This window comes from Polyodon spathula, chromosome 46 (assembly GCF_017654505.1).
Source record: "Polyodon spathula isolate WHYD16114869_AA chromosome 46, ASM1765450v1, whole genome shotgun sequence".
NCBI lineage: Eukaryota > Metazoa > Chordata > Actinopteri > Acipenseriformes > Polyodontidae > Polyodon > Polyodon spathula.
Genome location: NC_054579.1, coordinates 1,065,797 through 1,090,796, shown reverse-complemented (window position 1 = coordinate 1,090,796; position 25,000 = coordinate 1,065,797). Strand labels below are relative to the sequence as shown.

Sequence of the window (25,000 nt, the reverse complement as noted above, 5' to 3'; positions counted from 1 at the left end):
TGGGCCCTCAGATGCAGGGCAAAGCGGGCCTGCCCAACAACTTGACCCAGTTTGGGATGGACAAAAAACAGAATGTCGGTGCTGGCATGCAAAACATGGTGAGTGGGTTTTGTGTAGAAGGAACTACGGCTCCCATCATGCCTCTGCGCCCGCGGCCATGGTGAGGCATGCTGGGAGCTGTAGTTCTTTACGCTGTGGGTCTCGTATCACAAGCGATACAGACCTCTGTAGCGATACATCATGTACAGCTGCGGGCAAAAGTTTAGCATCGCCTAGAATTTTAGGATTGAGACGTTTAGTAGTCCAGTAGTATTTTCATGTTAGATTTTTAAACGTCATTTTTATTAACTTCTATCAGCGTGGATCGATTTCCGTTTCAAGCTCATTAAAAAAGGAAATAAAAAGAATTTGGTGTCAATTAATTTTTTCATTTTGCCTAACAGCAGTATTAGTCAGGCTGCTAACACTCTCCTCTCTCCTCCCCCTCTCTCTCTCTCCCCCCTTTCTCTTTCTGTCTCCCATCTCCTCTCTCTCCCCCTTTCTCTTCTGTCTCCTGTCTCTCCCCCTTTCTCTCTCCTCCTCTCCTCTCCCCCTCCTCCTCTCTTCTCAATCCCCTCTCTTGCTGTCTCTCCCCTCCTCTCCTGTCTCCCTCTCTTTTCCCCTCTTCTCTCTCCCCTAACCTCTTTTTCTCCTGCCCCCCCCCCCCCCCAGACTCCTCAGCAGCCCCCGCAGGTGACAGGCGGGGGGATGGCGCCGGCCCCCCCCGGCGGCGCTCCGGGCATGGCGGGGGTGGCGCCCCCCACAGCTGACCCGGAGAAGCGCAAGCTGATCCAGCAGCAGCTGGTGCTGCTCCTGCACGCTCACAAGTGCCAGCGGAGAGAGCAGGCGAACGGGGAGATGCGCCCGTGCAACCTGCCCCACTGCCGCACCATGAAGAACGTGCTCAACCACATGACCCACTGCCAGGCTGGCAAGTCCTGCCAGGGTAAGAGAGGGGCTGGGCGCTGCGGGGAGCGCAGGGGCCCGTCCACCCTGCTCCGAGGGGGGCGATGTCCCTTCTGGGTTTGGTTCCAGCTTTCCTATATCAATCAGTGTTTATTTTCTATAGCGCCTTTCACAGTGGACCGCCTTCACAATGCGCTTTAGAAGATAGTCAAGCCCATAATTTAAAGGTTGCGTCTGGACCTCTGTGTTTTGTGCTGCATGTTCCTGTCTTTTTCTACAACTGTATACGTAAGGTGTGTTTTTTTTGTGTTTTGATCACTTGGTTAAACTTTTAAATCGCTTTCCCTGCCTCGAGATGGCTTCCCATGTACCTGCATGGAGCTCTCAGAACTACATTTCCCATCATCCTCCTCCTGCTCACATATGTAACCGAGACGTGCGTGTGTGTGTGTGTGTGTGTGTGTGTGTGTGTGTGTGTGTGTGTGTGACCCTGAGCGAGTCACTTCACCTCCTTGTGCTCCGTCCTTCGGACGAGAAGTCAAACAAACGAGGTCCTATTGGAAGAGACTCTGCAGCAGCAGCAGTTGTTGGTGATGCAGAGTTCACCCCCCTAGTCTCTGGAAGTCTCTTTGGGGGGGGAAAAGCCTTCATTGAATGACTCGTTAATGTAATTAATAATCAGTAACCCATTTTGAAGGAATGGTTTTGTTTTGTGCTCTCTCCTCTCCTCCCAGTCGCACACTGTGCCTCTTCCCGCCAGATCATCTCTCACTGGAAGAACTGCACTCGACACGACTGCCCAGTCTGCCTGCCGCTGAAGAACGCCGGGGACAAGAGGAACCAGCAGTGTAGGTCCCACCTTCTCTCAGAGCCTGCAGCGAGAATTCAGCAGCAAACGCTTCCACTAGAAGTCTCCCTCAGTGTAGATTCAATGGCAAACGTTTCCACTAGAAGTCTCTCTCAGTGTCTTCAGTGTGAATTCAATGGCAAACGTTTCCACTAGAAAGTCTCTCTCAGTGTCTTCAGTGTGAATTCAATGGCAAACGTTTCCACTAGAAGTCTCTCAGTGTCTTCAGTGTGTGGCAAACGTTTCCACTAGAAGTCTCCCTCAGTGTAGATTCAATGGCAAACGTTTCCACTAGAAGTCTCTCTCAGTGTCTTCAGTGTGAATTCAATGGCAAACGTTTCCACTAGAAGTCTCTCTCAGTGTCTTCAGTGTGAATTCAATGGCAAACGTTTCCACTAGAAGTCTCTCTCTGTGTCTTCAGTGTGAATTCAATGGCAAACGTTTCCACTAGAAGTCTCTCTCAGTGTCTTCAGTGTGAATTCAATGGCAAACGTTTCCACTAGAAGTCTCTCTCAGTGTCTTCAGTGTGAATTCAATGGCAAACGTTTCCACTAGAAGTCTCTCTCAGTGTCTTCAGTGTGAATTCAATGGCAAACGTTTCCACTAGCAGTCTCTCTCAGCGTCTTCAGTGTGAATTCAAGCGTTTCCTCTAGAAGTCTGTCTCTCTGTGTAGATTGAATGGCGAGCCTCTTGCAGGTTTGTAACTCGCTTTGGTGTCTCTCCTCCAGCTCTCCTCTCCTCTGCGATGGGTCTGGGGAGCGCTCTGGGATCAGTTGGAGGGGGGCAGCCCAACCAGAGCAGTCTGAACCCCCCCAGTCAGATCGACCCCAGCTCCATTGAGCGGGCCTACGCAGCCCTGGGACTCACCTACCAGGGCAACCAGGTGCAGAGCCAGTCTCCCCAGGTGCAGGGAGCAGGACAGCAGCCAGGCCAGAGCATGCAGGGCCAGCAAGCAATGAGGCCCATCAACACTATGGGTGAGAGTTATTATTATTATTATTATTATTATTATTATTATTATTATTATTATTATTATTAAATGTGCAATGTTTTATTCCTATCCCTGTAGATAGACTTTGGTTGAAGGCGGTTTGTAGCTGGTTTTATAGTGTAGAGAGCTGCAGTGTATTGGTGGTAGTTGTGGGATATTTAGACAGAGAGATCAGGGCTGTGAAACCAGGACCGGATCGCTCTGCTGTGCAGCGGGAGTCTTTATTTTCCAGTTGAGTTTTTTTTTATTGACGCGTGTGTCTGTTTCCAGGAGGGAGTCCGATGGGGGTCAATGGAGGGGTTGGAGTTCAATCGCAGGCCCAGCAGTCCAGCCTCCTGCCTGATTCCATGCTGCATTCTGCGATGAATTCTCAGAAGTAAGCGTCCTGTCGCGGTTTCGTTCTTGTTGTGTTTTCCTGTTGCGTTTTGTGTCTGGAGTGTCGGGTGTTTCTCTGATCGTGTTGAGTGTATCTCATTCTCTTGCGCTCTGTGTGACCAACCCTGTCTCTTCTATCAGTTGACATGGCTGGCTGACTCTGTCTCTCTTCTATCAGTTGACATGGCTGGTCTCTCATCATTGCTAGTTTGAATCTAATGCAGTTTAACACCTCCCTCTCTCAGTCCCCTGATGGGTGATGTCACTGGGGTTGGAAGCCTGGGCTCGCTGCCCACTGCAGCGCCCCCCTCCAGCACGGGCATCAGGAAGACCTGGCATGAAGACATCACCCAGGATCTGAGGAACCACCTCGTCCACAAACTGTGAGTCCCTCCTACTGCCCCCCTGACCTACCCCCTACTCCCTTCTGTACCAGTGCAGTGTGTGTGTGCGGGGGGCAGTGCTGTGTGTGTGCGGGGGACAGTGTGCAGTGCAGTGTGCGTGTCTGTGTGCAGTGCAGTGTCTCTGAAGTGTGCGTCTCTCTGTGCAGGGAGCAGTGCAGTGCTTGTGTCACTGCAGAGTGCATTGTCTCTGTGTGCAGTGTGTCTCAGTGGGGGGCAGTGCAGTGTATGTTTATGTACTCGTGTGTGTGTCTCTCTCTCACACAGTGTTGTGTCTCTGTGTGCGGGGGGCAGTGCAGTGTGTGTTTATGTACCCGTGTGTCTCTCTCTCACACAGTGTTGTGTTTCTGGTGTTCAGAGTGCAGGCGATCTTCCCCACTCCGGACCCCGCTGCTCTGAAGGACCGTCGCATGGAAAACCTCGTGGCCTACGCACGCAAAGTGGAGGGAGACATGTACGAGTCGGCCAACAGCAGGGTAAGAGAGAGCGGAGCCCGACACTGCCCCCGCAGCACGCTGGAGCCCAGACTAGAGCCAGGCTGCTGGACTCAGTTTAGTTTCAATAACGCTGATGAAGGCACTGGAGCCCCAAACTAGAGCTGCTCTGCTGGACTCAGTTTAGTTTCAATAATCATAATCAATCTATATAGAGGGTGTGGAGTTCAATATGTTAACAAGGGAACATTATTCAGCAGCTTTCACTGGACTCTATGAAGCTGAATCAGTTCATTCTATATAGAGGGGGTGCAATTCAATATGTTAACAAGGGAACATTATTCAGCAGCTTTCACTGGACTCTATGAAGCTGAATCAGTTCATTCTATATAGAGGGTGATGCTGCTAAGCTTTTGCCCGCAGCTGTACATGATGTATCGTAATAGAGGTCTGTATCGCTTGTGATACGAGACCCACAGCGTAAAGAACTACAGCTCCCAGCATGCCTCACCATTGCCGCGGGAGCAGAGGCATGCTGGGAGCTGTAGTCCGAGCTGGCAAGTGCATTCTACAGGGCGATTGAAAACTGTCATCCATGTCGGTGCGTGCTGTTCTCTCAGTTCTGCAACGTGATGGCGAGAGAGTGACTGTAAGCAGGTTGTAGTACTGTAGAACTACAGCTCCCAGCATGCCTCCTCCCCTGCGGCAATGGTGAGGGACGCTGGGAGCTGTAGTTCTTTAAACTCCCCATGGGTGCTGTACATGCTGCTGTCTCGGCTCTGCGGTGTGGTGTTGTGAGTGACTGTCTCTCCTACCTCCCCCCCAAGGCGGAATATTACCACCTCCTCGCCGAGAAGATCTACAAGATCCAGAAGGAGCTGGAGGAGAAGCGAAGGACAAGACTTCAGAAGCAGGGTGTGATGCCAGGGATGGGCCAGGGCCCTCCCTCCAGCCTGCCCCCCAGTGAGTACCCCCACCCTCCTTCGAATCAATCCAGCGGCCAGGGTCTCGCTGGCGTGGGATTCGCTGCAGGAGATCTCCGGGGCTGCGGTGACATTTTCAAGCCGTGTGGCCGGCCGCTGGAACTGCAGGACCCTTTTTAGATTTTGTTTGTTTGTTTTTCAAAAGCTCCTCTGCCTGTCGTCTTTTTAAAAACGTTAATGGAGTCGTTGAGCTGTCTTCTCATCCTAGTAAAAGAGAAATATATGTATATACACACACACACACACACACACAGCGGCTCTCAAAAGTATTCACCCCCCCTTGGACTTTTCTACATTTTGTTGTGTTGCAACAGGGAATCAAAATGGATTTAATTAGGAGTTTTTGCCTCTGATCAACACAAAAAAAAAAAAAGTTCATAATATCAAAGTGAAAAATAAAATCTACAAATTGTTCTAAATGAATTACAAATACAAAACAGGAAAATAATTGATTTGAAACGAGACGCACGTCAAAAAACCAGCGACCTCGTTTATTTGTAGTTTTTAATTAACCGAATCGGCTCAATTAAGTTTTATTTTATTATATATAAAGGGACATCATCTTAAAATGAAAGCGGAGAGCAGAGATCCTGTTTCATGGAATGGGATTTCTGTATAGGACAAGCGCCCTCTGGTGGACGGCCCCTGCTGGTGTTGCTGCGTCTATTTTAAAAGCTGCAAAGGCGACAGCATTGATTCTGAGACGGTCACAAAAACAGTGTCTTTAATATCATCAGAGCTCCAGGATCATACGCCATTTAAAATACTAATAATAGTAATAATAATATAATAATAATAATATAATAATAATGGTTCACTGCACACGTGTGCAGTAAATCTCTTTTGAATACATTTAAAAGTTTGGTCAATAGGCATTTGTTTAATTAATAGTGGACATTCCCTCTCCTCTCCTCTCTCTACTCTCTCTTCTCCTCTCTCCTCTCAGATGGTCCACTCCCAGACCCCTCCATGATTCGCCCCAACTTGCCAAACCAGATGAGCAGAATCCAGACTCAGCCCGGTATGTTTCACACAGCACAGTGTGTGTGTGTGTGTGTGTGTGTGTGTGTGTGTGTGTGTGTGTGTGTGTGTGTGTGTGTTTAAACAGCGGGGCTCGCTCGCTCACTCACTCATATACACACACTCACTCACTCATACACTCGCTCACTCATATACACTCACTCATACACACACACTCGCTGTCACGCTTGCTTGCTCTCTCTCTCTCCACACGCACGCTCTCTGTCTCCTCTCTCTGTTTTATAATTTCTTCTCCTCTCTCTGTCTCCTCTCTCTGTTTTATAATTTCTTCTCCTCTCTCTGTCTCCTCTCTCTGTTTTATAATTTCTTCTCCTCTCTCCAGGGTTGAACCAGTTTTCTCAGATGAACGTGCCGTCTCTGAGCCAGAGATCTACCCCTCCTCTCCAGCAGCACCAGGGAGCCCTGAGCCAACCGGGAGCCCTGAACCAGGTGAGACAGACGAGACCGGCTAGACAGAGCCCGCAGAGAGAGAGTTTATTACAAATATATCTGAAGAACCGTATAGCCAGGGCTAGACACCAGCAGCACAGTGTAATACAGCATTGTGAAGCACAGAGAGGTCTGATAAAGCACAGGGAAGCATTGTAAAGCACAGAGAGCATTGTAAAGCACAGAGAGGTCTGGTAAAGCACAGGGAAGCATTGTAAAGCACAGAGAGGTCTGGTAAAGCACAGGGAAGCATTGTAAAGCACAGAGAGGTCTGGTAAAGCACAGGGAAGCATTGTAAAGCACAGAGAGGTCTGGTAAAGCACAGGGAAGCATTGTAAAGCACAGAGAGGTCTGGTAAAGCATAGGGAAGCATTGTAAAGCACAGAGAGGTCTGGTAAAGCACAGGGAAGCATTGTAAAGCACAGAGAGGTCTGGTAACGCTTTTTATAAAACATCACAATTTCTGGTAAATACAAATGTTTGGGTGCAGACTGTGATGCTCTTTGAAAGGGAAGGTCATGATTATCTCTTCCTCTTCCTTTCCTCTCTCTCTCCAGATGGGTATGGGGGGTGCAAGGATGGCCCAGCCCGCAGTGGGTCAGATGCAGAACCAGAACCAGTACCACCAGTCAGCCCAGTTCACAGGAGCCTCTCCGGGGATGAATTCCAACAGCGTGGGTCTGACTCCACCCAACAGCCAGGCCTCCATCAACCAGGTGAGGGGCTGGGAGGGGCCAGAGGGAAGAGGAGGGGCCAGTGCGGGTGGGAGGAGCCAGAGGGAAGGGGGAGGGGCCAGGGAGCAGCAGACAGGTCGTTGGTGTTAATGAGAATTTGTTCTCGATTGAGTCATCTGGATAAACAAAGGTTGTAATTGCTTGTGGGGGAGAGAGGGAGTAGGAGGGGGGACAGGAAGCTAGAGGGTTAGGGTTTAATTTTGGAAAATCAGCTCTTCATTATATTATAGAACCCGCTCACGACAGGAGCATCAAAATAACATCATTCCATTCAGGGATACCAGCAATACACTGCAGCGCTCTCCACTGACACCAGAAACAAACCCCTTCAACCACAGTCTATCTACAGGGCTGGGAATCGCCATCCAGTCCTGCTTTCACTAGGAGTTTAATAATCAGACTCCCGCTGCACAGCGGTGTGAGTCCTGCTTTCACTAGGAGTTTAATAATCAGACTCCCGCTGCACAGCGGTGTGATCCAGTCCTGCTTTCACTAGGAGTTTAATAATCAGACTCCCGCTGCACAGCGGTGTGATCCAGTCCTGCTTTCACTAGGAGTTTAATAATCAGACTCCCGCTGCACAGCGGTGTGATCCAGTCCTGCTTTCACTAGGAGTTTAATAATCAGACTCCCGCTGCACAGCGGTGTGATCCAGTCCTGCTTTCACTAGGAGTTTAATAATCAGACTCCCGCTGCACAGCGGTGTGATCCAGTCCTGCTTTCACTAGGAGTTTAATAATCAGACTCCCGCTGCACAGCAGTGTGATCCAGTCCTGCTTTCACTAGGAGTTTAATAATAAGACACACCTGAGCTTGTCCAGTCCTAGACACACTAGGGCTGATCAAGCTGGTAGCAGTGAAACCTGGACTGGATCACACTGCTGTGCAATAGGAGTATCACACTGATGTGCTAGCGACCTCGTGTGACGACAATCCTCAACTAGGGTAGCGACATTAGATTTGTAATAACCCCCCTCTCTCTCTCTCTCTCTCTCCAGGGTCAGCTGTCTAGCTCCTCCCTCCCTGTGCACAGTCCTGCCGGGTCAGTGGGTTCCCTGGGCCCGGGCAGTGTGGGACCCCCGAGCCAGGGAAGCTCCCAGATGCAGTGCCCCCCGTCGATGTCACAAGCCCCTCTCCGGCAGAACTCTCCTTCCCCCGCCCGCTCCCTCACTCCCACCCCTCACCCCACCCCTCCCGGTCTGGGACCCCCAGGAGGCTCTCAAACCCCCCGGACGCAAACCCCAACCCCCCCACAGAGCGCGCGCCGGGGGGAGGCACGGCGGAGGGGGTGGGGTGGGGGGAGTTATATCACTCAGCAGCAGCAGCCCTCTCCCGCACATCCCCTGCAGGGGGCCTCCCACTCTCTGGGGGCAGCGATGAGCGAGAAGCAGCAGCAGCATCAGCATCATCAGAATGCAGTCAACAGCTCTGCCGTCGCCGCGGCGACCGCCCAGCCAATGCAGTCGCAGCAGCACCCCAGAACTCCAGTGAGTTTGTTTATGTGTTTACAGCAGTTACATTATCAGAAGAAAAACGTCTCTACTGTAGACGTGTGGCTGTGATGGCTAAAGGACTACAGCTCCCAGCATGCATCACCACCGCATGCTGGGAGCTGTAGTCCTAGCCAGAGCTGTGCCAATTCACCGTCTTATCCAATGAATCATGATAATGTTCTTATCATGCTATATCCTAATAGAGGTTTGTATTGGGTTACAAGACCACAGCATAAAGAACTACAGCTCCCAGCATCCCTCACCACCGCCGCAGGTGAGGAGGCATGCTGGGAACTGTAGTTCTAGTACAGCTTCAGTGTTTAATCTCTGTGTTCCCCCGCATCGCAGCTGTCTCAAAAATCTGCGGTGACCGGCGACGGGCTGACCTCAAACCCGGCCTCCGCCTGCAGCGCCGACGCGAGCGCCCAGCAGCCCCCGCCCGACCCCGCGCCGCACGAGGGGAAGATGGAGGTCAAGCAGGAGGAGGAGGAGGAGGAGGAGGAGCCGGGGGCGGAGCCCGGCGGAGTCAAACAGGAAGCCAAGCCTGAGGTCAGTGTTAGTCTGGTTTTAATTTACAAGGTTTTGTTCTGAAGAGTCTAAAACTAAACCCGATAGACTTCTAGTGGAAATTGATTTTTTTTGCATTTCTGAGATCATTCAGCACTCTTAAGGGTTTAAGAGCTACAGATAAGATATTACAGTAACCCACAGGACAGTCTGAACATGAATACTGTGCAGTGATGCAGCGAGACTTCTAGTGGAAACGTTTGCCTTTGAATTCACACTGAAGACACTGAGAGAGACTTCTAGTGGAAACGTTTGCCATTGAATTCACACTGAAGACACTGAGAGAGACTTCTAGTGGAAACGTTTGCCATTGAATTCACACTGAAGACACTGAGAGAGACTTCTAGTGGAAATGCTTGCCTTTGAATTCACACTGAAGACACTGAGAGAGACTTCTAGTGGAAACGTTTGCCATTGAATTCACACTGAAGACACTGAGAGAGACTTCTAGTGGAAATGCTTGCCATTGAATTCATGGTTTTTGTGTTTGTAGTTCAGCCCTATTGAGTTTCTGATCTCTCTCTCTCTCTCTCTGTCTCTCTCCCTCTCCAGGTGAAGGAGGATTTGGGCTCGGTGGGTGACTGTAAGCCGGAGCCCATGGACTCTTCCTCCTCCTCCTCCTCTTCCTCCTCGGAAGAGAAGAAGCCAGAGTTGAAGCTGGAGCCCCGAGAGGAGGAGGGAGGGGAGGGGCCGGGCACCCCCGCCACCCAGACCTCCCCCAGCCCCGGCCAGAGCAAGAGAAAAAGTACGTGCAGCTCAATCGCACCGTAACAAAGAACTACAGCTCCCAGCATGCATCGCCATTGCCGCGGGTGCAGAGGCATGCTGGAAGCTGTAGTTCTTTACGCTGCGGGTCTCGTATCACAAGCGATACAGACCTCTATTACGATACATCATGTACAGCTGCGGGCAAAAGTTTAGCAGCATCACCCTCTATATGAACCCAGAATGAACTGTAATGAACTGAACTCTCTCTCCCTCCACTCTCCCCTCTCCTCAGTCTTCAAGCCGGAGGAGCTGCGTCAGTGTCTCATGCCCACTCTCGAGGCTCTGTACAGGCAGGACCCCGAGTCTCTGCCCTTCCGCCAGCCTGTGGACCCCCAGTTACTGGGAATACCCGTACGTATTCGAACTAGTAACCGCACTAACCTGGTAAGGGGCTGCGCTCGCTTCATTGCTTTAGTCTCTCCTCTTCTTCTGTTCCTGTCCTCCGCTTCCTGCTGCTCGATCTTTCTTTCTGTGTGGCTGGGTGGGGGGGATCGAGTGTCTGTGTGTGTCTGTGTGTCTGGCTGGCTGTGTGTGTGTCTGGCTGGGTGTGTGTGTGTCTGGCTGGCTGTGTGTGTGTCTGGCTGGCTGGCTGGCTGTGTGTGTCTGGCTGTGTGTGTGTGTGTGGCTGGCTGGCTGGCTGGCTGGCTGGTGTGTGTGTCTGGCTGGCTGGCTGTGTGTGTGGCTGTGTGGTGTGGTGTGGGTGTGTCTGGGTGGCTGGCTGGCTGGCTGTGTGTGTCTGGCTGGCTGGCTGTGTGTGTGTGTGTCTGGCTGGCTGGCTGGCTGTGTGTGTGTCTGGCTGGCTGGCTGTGACTCTGTGTGTGTGTGTCTGGCTGGCTGTCTGGCTGGCTTGGCTGGTGTGTGTCTGGTTGGCTGGGCTACACAACTTGGTGTGTGTGTGTGGTGTCTGGCTGTGTGGCTGGCTGGCTGGCTGTGTGTGGCTGTCTGGCTGGCTGTGTGGCTGTCTGGCTGGCTGTGTGTGTGTGGCTGGCTGGGCTGTGTGTGTGGTGTCTGGCTGTGTGTGTGTGTCTGGCTGGCTGGCTGTGTGTGTGTCTGGCTGGCTGGCTGTGTGTGTGTGTGTCTGGCTGGCTGGCTGTGTGTGTGTCTGGCTGGCTGGCTGGCTGGCTGTACACACACACACCTACCTGGCTACCTACCACTGGTCTGGCTGGGCTGGTGTTGTGTGTCCTACCTGGCTGGCACACACACACGACTGACTGGCTGGCACCGACCTGGCTGACACACACACTGACCGACCGACCTACTGGACACACACACAGACTGACCACCTACCTTGTGTGTGTGTGTGGCTGGCTGGTGTGGGCTGTGTGTGTGTGTCTGCTGGCTGGCTGGCTGTGTGTGTGTCTCTGGCTGGCTGGCTGTGTGTGTGTGTGTCTGACCACACACACACTGACCACCTACCGACACACACACACACACCCGACCGACACCGACCACCGACCACACCGACGACCGACCGACACACACACACCACCGACCTGGTGTGCTGGCTGGCTGTGTGTGTGTGTGTGGCTGGCTGGCTGGTGTGTGTGTGTGTGTGTGTGTGGCTGGCTGGTGTGTGTCTGGCTGGCTGGCTGTGTGTGTGTGTGGCTGGCTGGCTGCTGCTGTGTGTGTGTGTGGCTGGCTGGCTGGCTGTGTGTGTGTCTGGCTGGCTGGCTGTGTGTGTGTCTGGCTGGCTGGCTGCTGTGTGTGTGCTGGCTGGCTGGCTGGCTGTGTGTGTGTGTGTGCTGGCTGGCTGTGCTGTGTGTGTGTCTGGCTGGCTGGCTGTGTGTGTGTGTGTGTGGCTGGCTGGCTGTGTGTGTGTGTGTGGCTGGCTGGCTGGCTGTGTGTGGCTGGCTGGCTGGCTGGCTGGCTGGCTGTGTGTGTGTCTGGCTGGCTGGCTGTGTGTGTGTGTGTCTGTGTGTGTGTGTGTGTGTGTCTGGCTGGCTGGCTGGCTGGGTGGCTGGCTGGCTGGCTGTGTGTGTGTCTGGCTGGCTGGCTGTGTGTGTGTCTGGCTGGCTGGCTGGCTGTGTGTGTGTGGCTGGCTGGCTGGCTGGTGTGTGTGTGTGTCTGGTTGGCTGTGTGTGTCTGAATGTGTGCAGGGTCTTTTTCTTCCAACTCTCTTTTTCTTGTTATAAATTGCAAAATTTAGAGCTGATCCAGGAAATAATGTAATACTCCAAAAACAATGATTTTTTTTTTTTCTATTTTCCTATAAAAAAAAAAAAAAAAAAAAAAGAATTCCTCTGTAATGATTCGATTCACTGGGAGAGAGAGCGCCCCACAGAAACCAGGGAGGGGCGCTGGGTGACGATCAGGGTGAAACTAGTGAAGAAACAGCTACTGCTGCTGCACCCAGTCCTGGGGTTCAGAGCTCCCCTCAATGAAGTCTAGTATTATTAATATTGCAATGATCAGGAGCCAGGAGTTTGAGCAGGGTTAGAAACTCACACTAGCCCTGCTGCTGCTGCACCCAGTCCTTTCAGAGCTCCCCTCAATGAAGTCTAGTATTATTAATATTGCAATGATCAGGAGCCAGGAGTTTGAGCAGGGTTAGAAACTCACACTAGCCCTGCTGCTGCTGCACCCAGTCCTGGGGTTCAGAGCTCCCCTCAATGAAGTCTAGTATTATTAATATTGCAATGATCAGGAGCCAGGAGTTTGAGCAGGGTTAGAAACTCACACTAGCCCTGCTGCTGCTGCACCCAGTCCTGGGGTTCAGAGCTCCCCTCAATGAAGTCTAGTATTATTAATATTGCAATGATCAGGAGCCAGGAGTTTGAGCAGGGTTAGAAACTCACACTAGCCCTGCTGCTGCTGCACCCAGTCCTGGGGTTCAGAGCTCCCCTCAATGAAGTCTAGTATTATTAATATTGCAATGATCAGGAGCCAGGAGTTTGAGCAGGGTTACAAACTCACACTAGCCCTGCTGCTGCTGCTGCACCCAGTCCTGGGGAGAACAGCGATCCACAGACGCTCCAGCTGCCGTTTTCTTCTCCTGGTTTCACTCAGAGTGGTAAACCAGCCCTTGGTTCCTGTGGGGCGCCCCCTCCTGCTTGAAGTCGTTCAATGCAGCAGCTGCGTTTTTAATTGATTTGGTTTCTCTGCTGTGGGTTCGGTTCCTTGCCAGATAAGTGCCCTCGCCTCTCGCCCCGTGGGCAGGCTTGCTAAAACTTTAAACCAGCTCTTCTGCGCTACCCAGCGCCACCTTTTTCTTTGCTGTTTTGTAGTCTGTGAATTATTTTTTTGACTCATTATTTTGCTTGCATTGTTTTGTTTTTGTAATCCATACTGACGCTCAGATTTTCCAGAATCGGCAAATCAGAGTGCAGGATTCAGTCCGAGCCACAGAAAATCAATCAATCGATCAATGCATGCGTTATCAATCAGAAAAAAAAAAAAAAAAATCATTGAAAAACAATTGAAAAAAGTTTTTAGCTCGTTGCATTATTTCTGTTGAATTTATTCGCAAACACCTGAAGCTTAAACAAGCTTTCGGTTTGAAGGAAGAGAAAATGCTTTTGCGATTTTCACGCAGGTACTTTTTAGGCGGTTCCTCGCCAGTGACGAATGTTTATTCATGTCTGTGATGTTTATTTGTATATAAACTGTTAACCTGAAGTTAAAATTCGCCCAGGTTTCGGAAAACGTTATAAATTGCAATAGCTTGAGATTTTTCGTTTTTAATGTCTTTTTGCAAAACCCGCCTTTTGAATTTCCTGTCCTGCCACCAGCGACGCGCGAACGAGAGGCGTCTCTCTGTCCCTGTAGCTCTTCTCTGCGGTTCTTTTTAATTGCACTTGTGGGTTTATTTAAGTCCTCCAGTTTTAATTGAAACCAGGTTTTAAGTTCCTGTGGTTCTGATTTCGTATCGCTGCAGCAGAATGAAAGAAACCGGGGCAGGTTTTAAGTTCATGCTGACAAACTTGCTGTGGTTTGTGTATTAGTTCAAGTACCTGCTTTTGTTTTTAGTTTTGCTCGCCTGTGTGTTTTACATCTTGGCTTTGCTGAAGTACAGCCTGCTTTTTTTGATTGACTCTTGTGTTTTTAACAAAGGCAGATTAAGTTATTCCTTTCTCTCCCCCCTCCTCGTCCCTCGCTCCAGGATTATTTCGACATTGTGAAGAACCCCATGGATCTGTCCACGATCAAGCGCAAGCTGGACACGGGACAGTATCAGGAGCCCTGGCAGTACGTGGACGACATCTGGCTCATGTTTAACAACGCCTGGCTGTACAATCGCAAAACGTCCCGCGTCTACAAGTACTGCTCCAAACTAGCAGAGGTGTTCGAGCAGGACATCGACCCCGTCATGCAGGGGCTGGGCTACTGCTGCGGGAGGAAGGTGAGAGGGGAGAGGGGCTGGGGTACTGCTGAGAGGAGAGGGGGCTGGGGTACTGAGGAGGGGAGAGGGGGCTGGGGTACTGCTGAGGGGAGAGTATTCTATATAGAGGGGGTGGAATTCAATATGATAACAAGGGAACATTATTCAGCAGCTTTCACTGGACTCTATGAAGCTGAATCAGTTCATTCTATATAGAGGGGGTGCAATTCAATATGTTAACAAGGGAACATTATTCAGCAGCTTTCACTGGACTCTATGAAGCTGAATCAGTTCATTCTATATAGAGGGGGTGCAATTCAATATGTTAACAAGGGAACATTATTCAGCAGCTTTCACTGGACTCTATGAAGCTGAATCAGTTCATTCTATATAGAGGGTGATGCTGCTAAACTTTTGCTCGCAGCTGTACATGATGTATCGTAATAGAGGTCTGTATCGCTTGTGATACGAGACCCACAGCGTAAAGAACTACAGCTCCCAGCATGCCTCACCATGGCCGCATGCGCAGAGGCATGCTGGGAGCTGTAGTCCGTGGGGACTGTAACTCTGGTTGTGTGTTGTTTCTTGCAGCTGGAGTTCTCTCCTCAGACGCTGTGCTGCTATGGGAAGCAGCTGTGTACGATCCCCAGAGATGCAGCCTATTTCAGCTACCAGAACAGGTAAGAGAGACCGTGTGTGTGTGTGTGAGAGAGAGTTGGGGGGCTACAGAAACACTGACCAAAGACCCTGAGTAACAGTCAAGCAGGGCTGGGAATCAGACTCCTATTGCACAGCAGTGTGATCCAGTCCAGGTTTCACTCCTAGTGAAAGCAGGACTGGATCACAGTGCAGCGGGAGTCTGATTATTAAACTCCTAGTGAAAGCAGGACTGGATCACACTGCTGTGCAGCGGGAGTCTGATTATTAAACTCCTAGTGAAAGCAGGACTGGATCACCCTGCTGTGCAGCGGGAGTCTGATTATTAAACTCCTAGTGAAAGCAGGACAGGATCACACCGCTGTGCAGCGGGAGTCTGATTATTAAACAGTGAAAGCAGGACTGATCACAACTGCTGTGCAGCGGGGTCTGATTATTAAACTGGATCAGGACTGGATCACTGCTGTGCAGCGGGAGTCTGATTATTAAACTCCTAGTGAAAGCAGGACTGGATCACCCTGCTGTGCAGCGGCAGTCTGATTATTAAACTCCTAGTGAAAGCAGGACTGGATCACACCGCTGTGCAGCGGGAGTCTGATTATTAAACTCCTAGTTGGATCACACTGCTGTCCTAGTGAAAGCAGGACTGGATCACACTGCTGTGCAGCGGGAGTCTGATTATTAAACTCCTAGTGAAAGCAGGACTGGATCACCCTGCTGTGCAGCGGGAGACACGCAAGTCTGTATGAGGCTGAGAGAATGGATAGCACATTGTTTTTTTTATTTGCATGAGTTTAAATCGTCGAATATTTTAAATATAGATATTTGCTTTCTATCTATCTTGAAAATTATAAAGTTTGCTTGGCACAGATTTTTATTAGAGTTGTCAATGCTGCACTGAAATAATTTATTACAAATATATTTTTGATGTGTTTTCTTTTTATATGGCTTGTCAATCTCCTGATATGCAATTGTAAACAAAAAGAAGGTCACAGCATTTTCTTAATTTAATCAGAGCCCTAGATCACCGCCGTGATTTTAAAATTTAAAAAGCAATTATCTTATGCCGTAGATGTATAATTTCAGTGGCACGATTTTCACTCACGGGCGCCACCTGGTGGTTAGATCAGGAGCTTCAGTTTGCATTGCAGTTTTTTGTGATGGTTCCAGTCGCGCCACTCTTCCAAACTGGGATGAACTGGGAATGCTGTGGCCTTCTTTTTACTCCAGTGTTCTGTTAGGTAGATTACCGATTTTGGGCAGGGTGGTAGTGGGGGTGGGGGTGGAGGGGGGGGCTATGCATCCCAAATTCTCACACACGTAGGGTTTTAAAACGAAGTTTAACGCATTCAAAAATTTTGCTTCAAATTGCGCTAACTAACTAAACTCAAGATAAATAATCGCGACGAGCAGCAGCTAAAAATCCTGACTCGCGGGAGTCTTTAGGCCCCGCCCCCAGTGTTTGGGCGGGGGGGGGGGCTTGGGGCTGGCTTGCCACTTAGCGCCCCCGATGGACCCACCCCCCCCCCCCCCCCTGCTGAAGCGTTTATCTAGCAGACTCCTTTATCCAAGGCAGCTCTGCCTACATGAATACTGGAGCATCACTGCTGTGCAGCTGTTCTATTGACAGACCTCCTGAGAGAGACACAAAACACACGAGAAAAGGGTTTGAATTTTATCACTGAGTCTAGGTTTCATTAACAGATACCCCCCAAAACTGCGAGAGGAGATTTTTATTTTTAATTAGCTTTATTTTTTTAACTCTTTCACGGCTCCATACAAACCCAGTGACAAAGCATGCGAGTTTGGCTTCATGTTTTTATTTGCTTTGTTTTTGTGCCTGCATTTTGAAAAGGACTGTGCTGGTTTGAAAGATCCCGTCTGTGTTTGCAGCATTTCCTGAGCCGCTGTCATGCGCTCGCATGAGATCTGTGGCCCCCCGTTTTCAAATTTTGTTGCTTTCTGTTCTCAAAACCGGGCTGTTTTAACCCTTTGGCGGTCCTGTATCGGACCAGGTCCGACGTTAAAATTTTCCCTTTCCCGGTCCGATGTCTGGACCCTGTCCCACATTCGCAAAAAGACGTCAAGCTAGTCTCCTAGTCCTTTTCCCAGAATAAGCCGAGAAAACATTTCAACGGCCGAGAGAGGACGTAAAAAAAGGCAAATCCGAGCAACATGTCAGTCCGGACAAACGGACATCTGCAGAGTTTTTTGAGATGTTACAGCAATACAATAATGCCTTGGATCACATTATTGAGGAGCTTGGTGATAAAACGAGTGATCAGGAGAGGATTGATCAGTATGCACGATTATGAGGAGAGATGCGAGAAATGCAGCGAACAAATATGATATCAGTTCTAGATGGATGAGGCTGTATTTGCATCCTGAGCCATTCGAAGGCAGAATACCACAGTAGTGACGTCAAGAAGTGAGAATTCCTCTAGAGGGAAATATACTTGAACTCATTTGACTCCTACAGACTTTCAATTAAAAAATATCGTCTCGTTTTCAGTCGCTCGCCAGCGCAGAAACGTTCGGTAAAGGTCGACCAAAACGAGAACGCGTTTTAAAAGCCGCGCCAATCTGGTGCGTTCATATCTCCGAGAGACCGGAGAGGAACGGGAAATTAAAACAAGGTAAAGCCGAGGCGCTAACGGACAACGAGAACGTCTGAAAGAGCCCTGAAACACGAGGCTTAAAAAAAAAAAACACACACCGGACTGCCCCTCTGAACCTCGTCTTCTTTAATATCAGCATCGCAAGGGGAGCCGTGGATTAGGAAGAAATAACAGACACGCCTCTTCAGAGAGTCGCAGGAAAACAAACTCGGGGTTCTGAGTTCAGGAACTCTGCCTTCGCTCTCTTAGTCTGTGACGTCAGAGAAGCCCTGGGTGGAATTGTTTCCCTGTAACTGGCTGAAGCCCATCTCTTATGTGTGTGTGTGTGTGTGTATATGTATATATATATATATATATATATATATATATATATATATATATATATATATATATATATATATATATATATATATATATATATCAAATTGTTTTATAGCAAATATACAAATATTCTCCTAAGAGGTATTCCCTCCCCCTCTCCCTAACCCCGGGACCCTAATTTTTATTTAAATGATTATTATTTTTAAACACAGAACACTGCTGCAAGTTTTAATCATATTTTGTTTTGCTTGTTAATCCCATTGTGAAAACTTGATGCTAATTTGTGCTTTGCCCTGGCTTTCTGTGTCCTGTCTGTCTTTGTTTTTTCGCCTCCCCCCCCCCCCCCCCCTCCCCCCCCCCCCCCCTCCCCCCCTCTCTCTCTCTCTCTCTCTCTCTCTCTTTTTTTAATGCTTGTGATGTCTGCATTGGCTTTGCAAACATTTCCACCAAAAAAAAAAAAAAAAAAAAATCGAACATCGCCCAATTCGCTCCGCCCTTTTTCTTTTCTTGCGCATTCATTGGTTGGTTGCTACCCCCCCCCCACGCTTCTGTTGTCCCGGCGACCTGCTCTCTGCTCCTCCCGCCTGTGCCCGCCCCCCTGGCCTGTTCTGATTGGCTGTGATGTGTGGACGAACAGTTCACCCAAATATGGCCTTATTGCTGACAGGTATCACTTCTGTGAGAAGTGTTTCAACGAAATCCCCGGAGAGACTGTGGCTCTGGGGGACGACCCGTCCCAGACGCAGACGTGAGTTCAACCCGCCGCCCTCGCAGCGAGCGCCTGTGTTCCTGCTGCTTCCTGTCTCCTGCAGCGCTGCTTCTGCTGTTTCTCTCGCTCTCTTCTTTCCTTCTTTTCTTTGCTTTCTCCCTCTTCTCCTTCTTTCTCCCTCCTTTCTCGTTCTTTTTTCACTCTGTCTCCTCCTTTCTCCCTCGTTCTTTCTATTTCGCTCTTCTTTCTCTGTTCTCCTTTTTCATGCTGTTTTCTATTTCTCTCCCTCGTTTTCCTCTTCTTTCTCTCTTCTCTTTTCTTGTGCTCCTTTGTTTCTCCTTTTTGCTATTTTCTCTCCTTTTTACCTCTTCCTTCCTTCTTGTACTGCTTTCTGTTTCTCGCTCTTCTCCCTCCTTTTTTCTTGCTCTTTCCTTATTTTTCTGTCCTTATACTTTCTTTCTTTTGAAACCTATTCTGCTACATTTAGGGTCTGTTAATGTTTTTTTACAATGTCGTTTGGGTGCTGGTTCTCTCTGCTGGGTGTGTGTTTCATGTCGTTTGGGTGCTGGTTCTCTCTGCTGGGTGTGTGTTTCATGTCGTTTGGGTGCTGGTTCTCTCTGCTGGGTGTGTGTTTCATGTCGTTTGGGTGCTGGTTCTCTCTGCTGGGTGTGTGTTTCATGTCGTTTGGGTGCTGGTTCTCTCTGCTGGGTGTGTGTTTCATGTCGTTTGGGTGCTGGTTCTCTCTGCTGGGTGTGTGTTTCATGTCGTTTGGGTGCTGGTTCTCTCTGCTGGGTGTGTGTTTCATGTCGTTTGGGTGCTGGTTCTCTCTGCTGGGTGTGTGTTTCATGTCGTTTGGGTGCTGGTTCTCTCTGCTGGGTGTGTGTTTCATGTCGTTTGGGTGCTGGTTCTCTCTGCTGGGTGTGTGTTTCATGTCGTTTGGGTGCTGGTTCTCTCTGCTGGGTGTGTGTTTCATGTCGTTTGGGTGCTGGTTCTCTGACGTTTCTCTCCCTCTCCCTTTACAGGACAATAGGCAAAGATCAGTTTGAAAAGAAAAAGAACGACACACTGGACCCTGAGCTGTGAGTATAAGAGCTTCTTAAACCAGAGACACCTTCGCAGGCGAGGAAGGTTTCAAAGCAAAGGGGTCGTGAGACCAGGAGGTTCAAATCCCGGCTGAGCCTCCGACTCACTGTGTGTGTCCCCCGAGCGAGTCGCTTCACCTCCTTGTGCTCCGTCCTTCAGACGAGACGTCAAACAAACGAGGTCCTATTGGAAGCGACTCTGCAGCAGCACCAGTTGTTGATGATGCAGAGTTCACCCCCATAGTCTCTGGAAGTCTCTTTGACAGAAAGTCTCTGCTGAATGATTAATTCATAATACTAGAAACAGTTTACTTTTAAACAAAGCAGTTTTTTTTTTCAATGGCTCAGCAAGCTGAAGCATTTATTTCTATATAGAGGGCAATGCTGCTAAACTTTTGCCCGCAGCTGTACATGATGTATCGTAATAGAGGTCTGTATCGCTTGTGACACGAGACCCACAACTTAAAGAACTACAGCTCCCAGCATGCCTCACCATAGCCGCGGGTGCAGAGGCATGCTGGTAAGCGTAGTCCTAGCCAGCAAAATCAGATTATTCTATGGAGGTGATGCTAAACTTGTGTCCATAGCTGTAGAGGGCAGGTGAGCGCATTTTATTAAAACCTTCAAACTCCTTCTCGGAGTTCCAGACAGCCTCCGTTTCTGACACATTCGTGACCTGAAGCTCTCCTGTACTGTGAAGACTCCTAACACCTGCCTCTCTGCATCCACAGGCTTGTTGAATGTACTGACTGCGGGCGAAAAATGCACCAAATCTGCGTCCTTCATAACGACACAATCTGGCCAGCAGGGTAAGTGTCCATCTCTGTCTGTCTCACCACCCCCCTCCCCACACCGCCCCCTGCTGGCGGAGGGGAGGCAGTGCAGGCGCAGGGCACACATTCCTCCATCTCTCTGCTGAAGCGCTTCTCCCACTGTCAGGAAACTCAACATGATTCAGCTCCAGTTCTTGAAGATCAGATCCCAGGGGTACAGGGGGATGTGTCTGTCTGTCTGTCTGTCTGCACCTCCCTCCGTCTGTCTGCGTGTCACATGATTGCATCTCTCTGAAGCTCTTCTCTCTTTGTCATGAAACTCTGACCCTGCTCTGCTCTGCGTCTCCTCTCTCTCTCTCTCTCTCTCTCGTCACGCCTGACAGATTGTGAACGTGTAGCCGTGGCGACGGGGGGGTGGATGATGTCACAGACAGGATGGTTAATTTCTTTTTTTTTTGCTTTTATTTGTAGGTTTACTTGCGACAACTGTCTGAAGAAAGCCGGCAAAACGAGAAAGGAGAACAAATACGCAGCGAGAAGCAAGTGGAGTGAGTAGAGAGCGGAGCTGCGTTACTAAATGCATTGAACAGCAACGAGGGGGCAGGTCCAATCACACTCGCACAGCAGCACTGCAGCAAACTGCTATCCACGTTATTAACTGTTACCTACACCAGAGATAGTAATCGCTGAGACACACGCACTGTATAAACAGCTCTCTGCATTATTAACTGTTAAATACTCTCTCTCTCTCTCTCTCTCTCTCTCTCTCTCTCTCTGTCTCTCTCTCTCCTCTCCCTCTGTCTCTCTCTCTCCTCTCCTCTCTCTGCAGGGCTCCCCCAGACGAAGCTGGGCAGCTTCCTGGAGACACGGGTGAACGATTACCTGCGACGGCAGAACCACCCCGAGTCGGGCGAGGTGACCATCCGCGTGGTGCACGTGTCGGACAAGGTGGTGGAGGTGAAGCCCGGCATGAAGTCCAGGTACGCCCGCACACTCGGCACACCTCCCCGGCCTCTGTTCTACCTGTCTACTCTCTCTCTCTCTCTCTCTCTCTCTCTCTCTCTGTCCTCTCTCTCTCTCTCTCATTTCTCTCCTAACTGTATGTTTGTGTTAATGTTTGTCTCTCTCTCCTCTGTCTCCTCTCTCCTGACTCGCTGTCCTCTGTCTCGCTCCTCTCCTAACTCTGTTGTCTCCTAACTGTGTTTGTGTTACAAACTAAGCCATATTTTAAAAAAATAAATAAATAAATTCCGAGAGGATTCCAGTCCTGGCTTCGTGTTTTTGCTCGAGCGCGTGGGCGCGCCGCGCTGTTGCTATGGTAACCCCCCCTGTTGCCGCGCCGCAGGTTCGTGGACACCGGGGAGATGGCGGAGTCCTTCCCCTATCGGACGAAGGCTCTGTTCGCCTTCGAGGAAATCGACGGGGCAGACGTCTGCTTCTTCGGCATGCACGTGCAGGAGTACGGTTCGGACGCACCTTCACCCAACCAGAGGTGAGTGCGCTTGAACCCAGACCCCTCCCGCGCGGCCCTGAGAGTGGAGCTCCCCCCCCCTGGACCCACCACGCCGCAGCCCTGAGAGTGGAGCTCCCCCCCCCTGGACCCACCACGCCGCAGCCCTGAGAGTGGAGCTCCCCTTTATATATATAGTAGACCCTGATATTGATGAGATCCAGCCCTCTGAAATGTCTTTATAATATACAGCACTAGACCCTGATATTGATGAGACCCAGCCCTCTGAAATGTCTTTATAATATACAGCGCTAGACCCTGATATTGATGAGATCCAGCCCTCTGAAATGTCTTTATAATATACAGCACTAGACCCTGATATTGATGAGATCCAGCCCTCTGAAATGTCTTTATAATATACAGCGCTAGACCCTGATATTGATGAGACACAGCCCTCTGAAATGTCTTTATAATATACAGCGCTAGACCCTGATATTGATGAGATCCAGCCCTCTGAAATGTCTTTATAATATACAGCACTAGACCCTGATATTGATGAGATCCAGCCCTCTGAAATGTCTTTATAATATACAGCGCTAGACCCTGATATTGATGAGATCCAGCCCTCTGAAATGTCTTTATAATATACAGCGCTAGACCCTGATATTGATGAGACACAGCCCTCTGAAATGTCTTTATAATATACAGCGCTAGACCCTGATATTGATGAGATCCAGCCCTCTGAAATGTCTTTATAATATACAGCACTAGACCCTGATATTGATGAGATCCAGCCCTCTGAAATGTCTTTATAATATACAGCACTAGACCCTGATATTGATGAGATCCAGCCCTCTGAAATGTCTTTATAATATACAGCGCTAGACCCTGATATTGATGAGATCCAGCCCTCTGAAATGTCTTTATAATATACAGTGCTAGACCCTGATATTGATTGGACCCAGCCCCCTCTCTCTCTGTAGGCCTGTGTTGGTTTTGAATGGTTTGTTTTGGTCTCTCTCTGCAGGCGAGTGTACATTTCATACCTCGACAGTGTTCATTTCTTCCAACCGCGATGCCTCAGGACTGGCGTCTACCACGAGATTCTCATTGGCTACCTGGAATATGTCAAGAAACTGGGGTGAGCGATTGCACGTTTCCCGGAGACTACAGCTCCCAGCATGCCCCGGCACCGGCAGTGCTGCTGAGGGATGATGGGAGATGTAGTTTGTTTAGTTGGTTCCAGCAGCTTTAAACAGGGACAGGTGTGACTGAAGTAGAAATGTTTATTTTTTTACTGTACTGTTTGTGTTAACTCTCCCCCCCCCAGGTACACGACAGGTCACATCTGGGCCTGCCCCCCCAGCGAGGGGGATGACTACATCTTCCACTGCCACCCTGCAGACCAGAAGATCCCCAAACCGAAGAGGCTGCAGGAGTGGTACAAGAAGATGCTGGACAAGGCCGTGTCCGAGCGCATCGTGCACGACTACAAGGTGAGCAGGGCCCCCGAGCCCCACGCTGGAGCTGGGAATCAGACTCCTACTGCACAGCGGCGTGATCCTGTCCAGGTTTCACTGCTACCAGCTTGATCAGCCCCCAGTGTGTCTAGGGAAGTGTGTCTTATTATTAAACTCCTAGTGAAAGCAGGACTGGATCACACTGCTGTGCAGCGGGAGTCTGATTATTAAACTCCTAGTGAAAGCAGGACTGGATCACACTGCTGTGCAGCGGGAGTCTGATTATTAAACTCCTAGTGAAAGCAGGACTGGATCACACTGCTGTGCAGCGGGAGTCTGATTATTAAACTCCTAGTGAAAGCAGGACTGGATCACACTGCTGTGCAGCGGGAGTCTGATTATTAAACTCCTAGTGAAAGCAGGACTGGATCACACTGCTGTGCAGCGGGAGTCTGATTATTAAACTCCTAGTGAAAGCAGGACTGGATCACACTGCTGTGCAGCGGGAGTCTGATTATTAAACTCCTAGTGAAAGCAGGACTGGATCACACTGCTGTGCAGCGGGAGTCTGATTTGGCATCACTGTAGCCTGCCTCTTTCTTTCTGTCTCCCTCTCTCTTCTCCTTTTGCTCTCCCGTTTTCATTTCTTTTTGTTTTGTTTCTCTCCTTTTCTTTCTGTTCTCTCTCTCTCTTTTAGTTTCTGTTCTTTGCTCCCTCTCTCCTCTCTCTCCCCCTCTCTCTCTCATCTTCTCTCCTCTCAAGTTCAGATATGTTGTTATTGGTATGACAGTAATGCTCCAACATTGCAAAGCCTTTCACCCCAGCATAAATCCACCGTGGCATTTGGGGGGGACGGGGGGGGGGACGGCCCCCCAGGACGTGTTCAAGCGGCCACGGAGGACCGTGTTCAAGCCAGGGCCAACGAGGACCTGCTCACCAGCGCCAACGAGCTGCCCTACTTCTGCCCAACGTGCTGGAGGAGAGCATCAAGGAGCTGGAGCAAGAGGAGGAGGAGAGGAAGAGAGAGGAGAGCAGCACGAGCAACGAGAGCACAGACGTGAGAGACGCGCGCGCGCACACACACACACACACACACACACACACACACACACACACACACACACACCCGAGCAACGAGAGCACCGACGCGAGAGACACGCGCACACACAGCAATGAGAGCACCGACATGACACACACACCCGAGCACCGACGTGAGAGAGATGCACACACACACCCCCCCCCCGAGCAACGAGAGCACCGACGCGAGAGACACGCGCGCCCCTCTCTGTCTGCGCCTCTCAGCACTGATGTGAAGCCACGCGCACACGTTTCTTGATCTCTCTCTAGCACGTTTGTATGAATGACACGCACTCATCTAAACTGTATATTTCAGATAGGAAGAGGTGACCAGCAGCAGTCGTTATGGACACTGAATTAACCTCCATCCTCTTTCTCTCTCTTCCCTCTATCTCTCCCTCTCTCTTTTCCCTCTCTCCTCTCCTTCTCTCCGTCACTCTCTCCTTCCTCCCTCTCCCCTCTCTTCTCCCTCTCTCTGTCACTCTCCTTCCTCCCTCTCCCCTTCCTCCTCTCCTCTCCCCTCC

At 50.0% G+C, this 25,000-nt stretch overlaps 1 protein-coding gene across 1 annotated transcript in view; it reads left to right on the top strand.

Moving 5' to 3' along the window:
* Positions 1-6: 6 nt before the first annotated feature.
* The window catches only part of LOC121306077 (histone acetyltransferase p300-like), a 456,244-nt gene continuing 431,250 nt past the window's right edge, over positions 7-25,000 (top strand). Inside the window, 28 exon segments of the mRNA XM_041237780.1 lie at positions 7-98; positions 712-985; positions 1,680-1,793; positions 2,521-2,769; positions 3,054-3,159; positions 3,404-3,541; positions 3,918-4,035; positions 4,821-4,956; positions 5,923-5,997; positions 6,340-6,446; positions 7,004-7,162; positions 8,179-8,454; positions 8,491-8,667; positions 9,022-9,222; positions 9,793-9,985; positions 10,241-10,359; positions 14,111-14,350; positions 14,921-15,009; positions 18,593-18,673; positions 19,657-19,713; positions 20,448-20,525; positions 20,961-21,037; positions 21,319-21,469; positions 21,835-21,981; positions 22,967-23,080; positions 23,270-23,435; positions 24,299-24,359; positions 24,362-24,456. Coding sequence (XP_041093714.1) covers positions 12-98; positions 712-985; positions 1,680-1,793; positions 2,521-2,769; positions 3,054-3,159; positions 3,404-3,541; positions 3,918-4,035; positions 4,821-4,956; positions 5,923-5,997; positions 6,340-6,446; positions 7,004-7,162; positions 8,179-8,454; positions 8,491-8,667; positions 9,022-9,222; positions 9,793-9,985; positions 10,241-10,359; positions 14,111-14,350; positions 14,921-15,009; positions 18,593-18,673; positions 19,657-19,713; positions 20,448-20,525; positions 20,961-21,037; positions 21,319-21,469; positions 21,835-21,981; positions 22,967-23,080; positions 23,270-23,435; positions 24,299-24,359; positions 24,362-24,456 — 3,885 coding nt within the window. The 5' untranslated portion in view covers positions 7-11.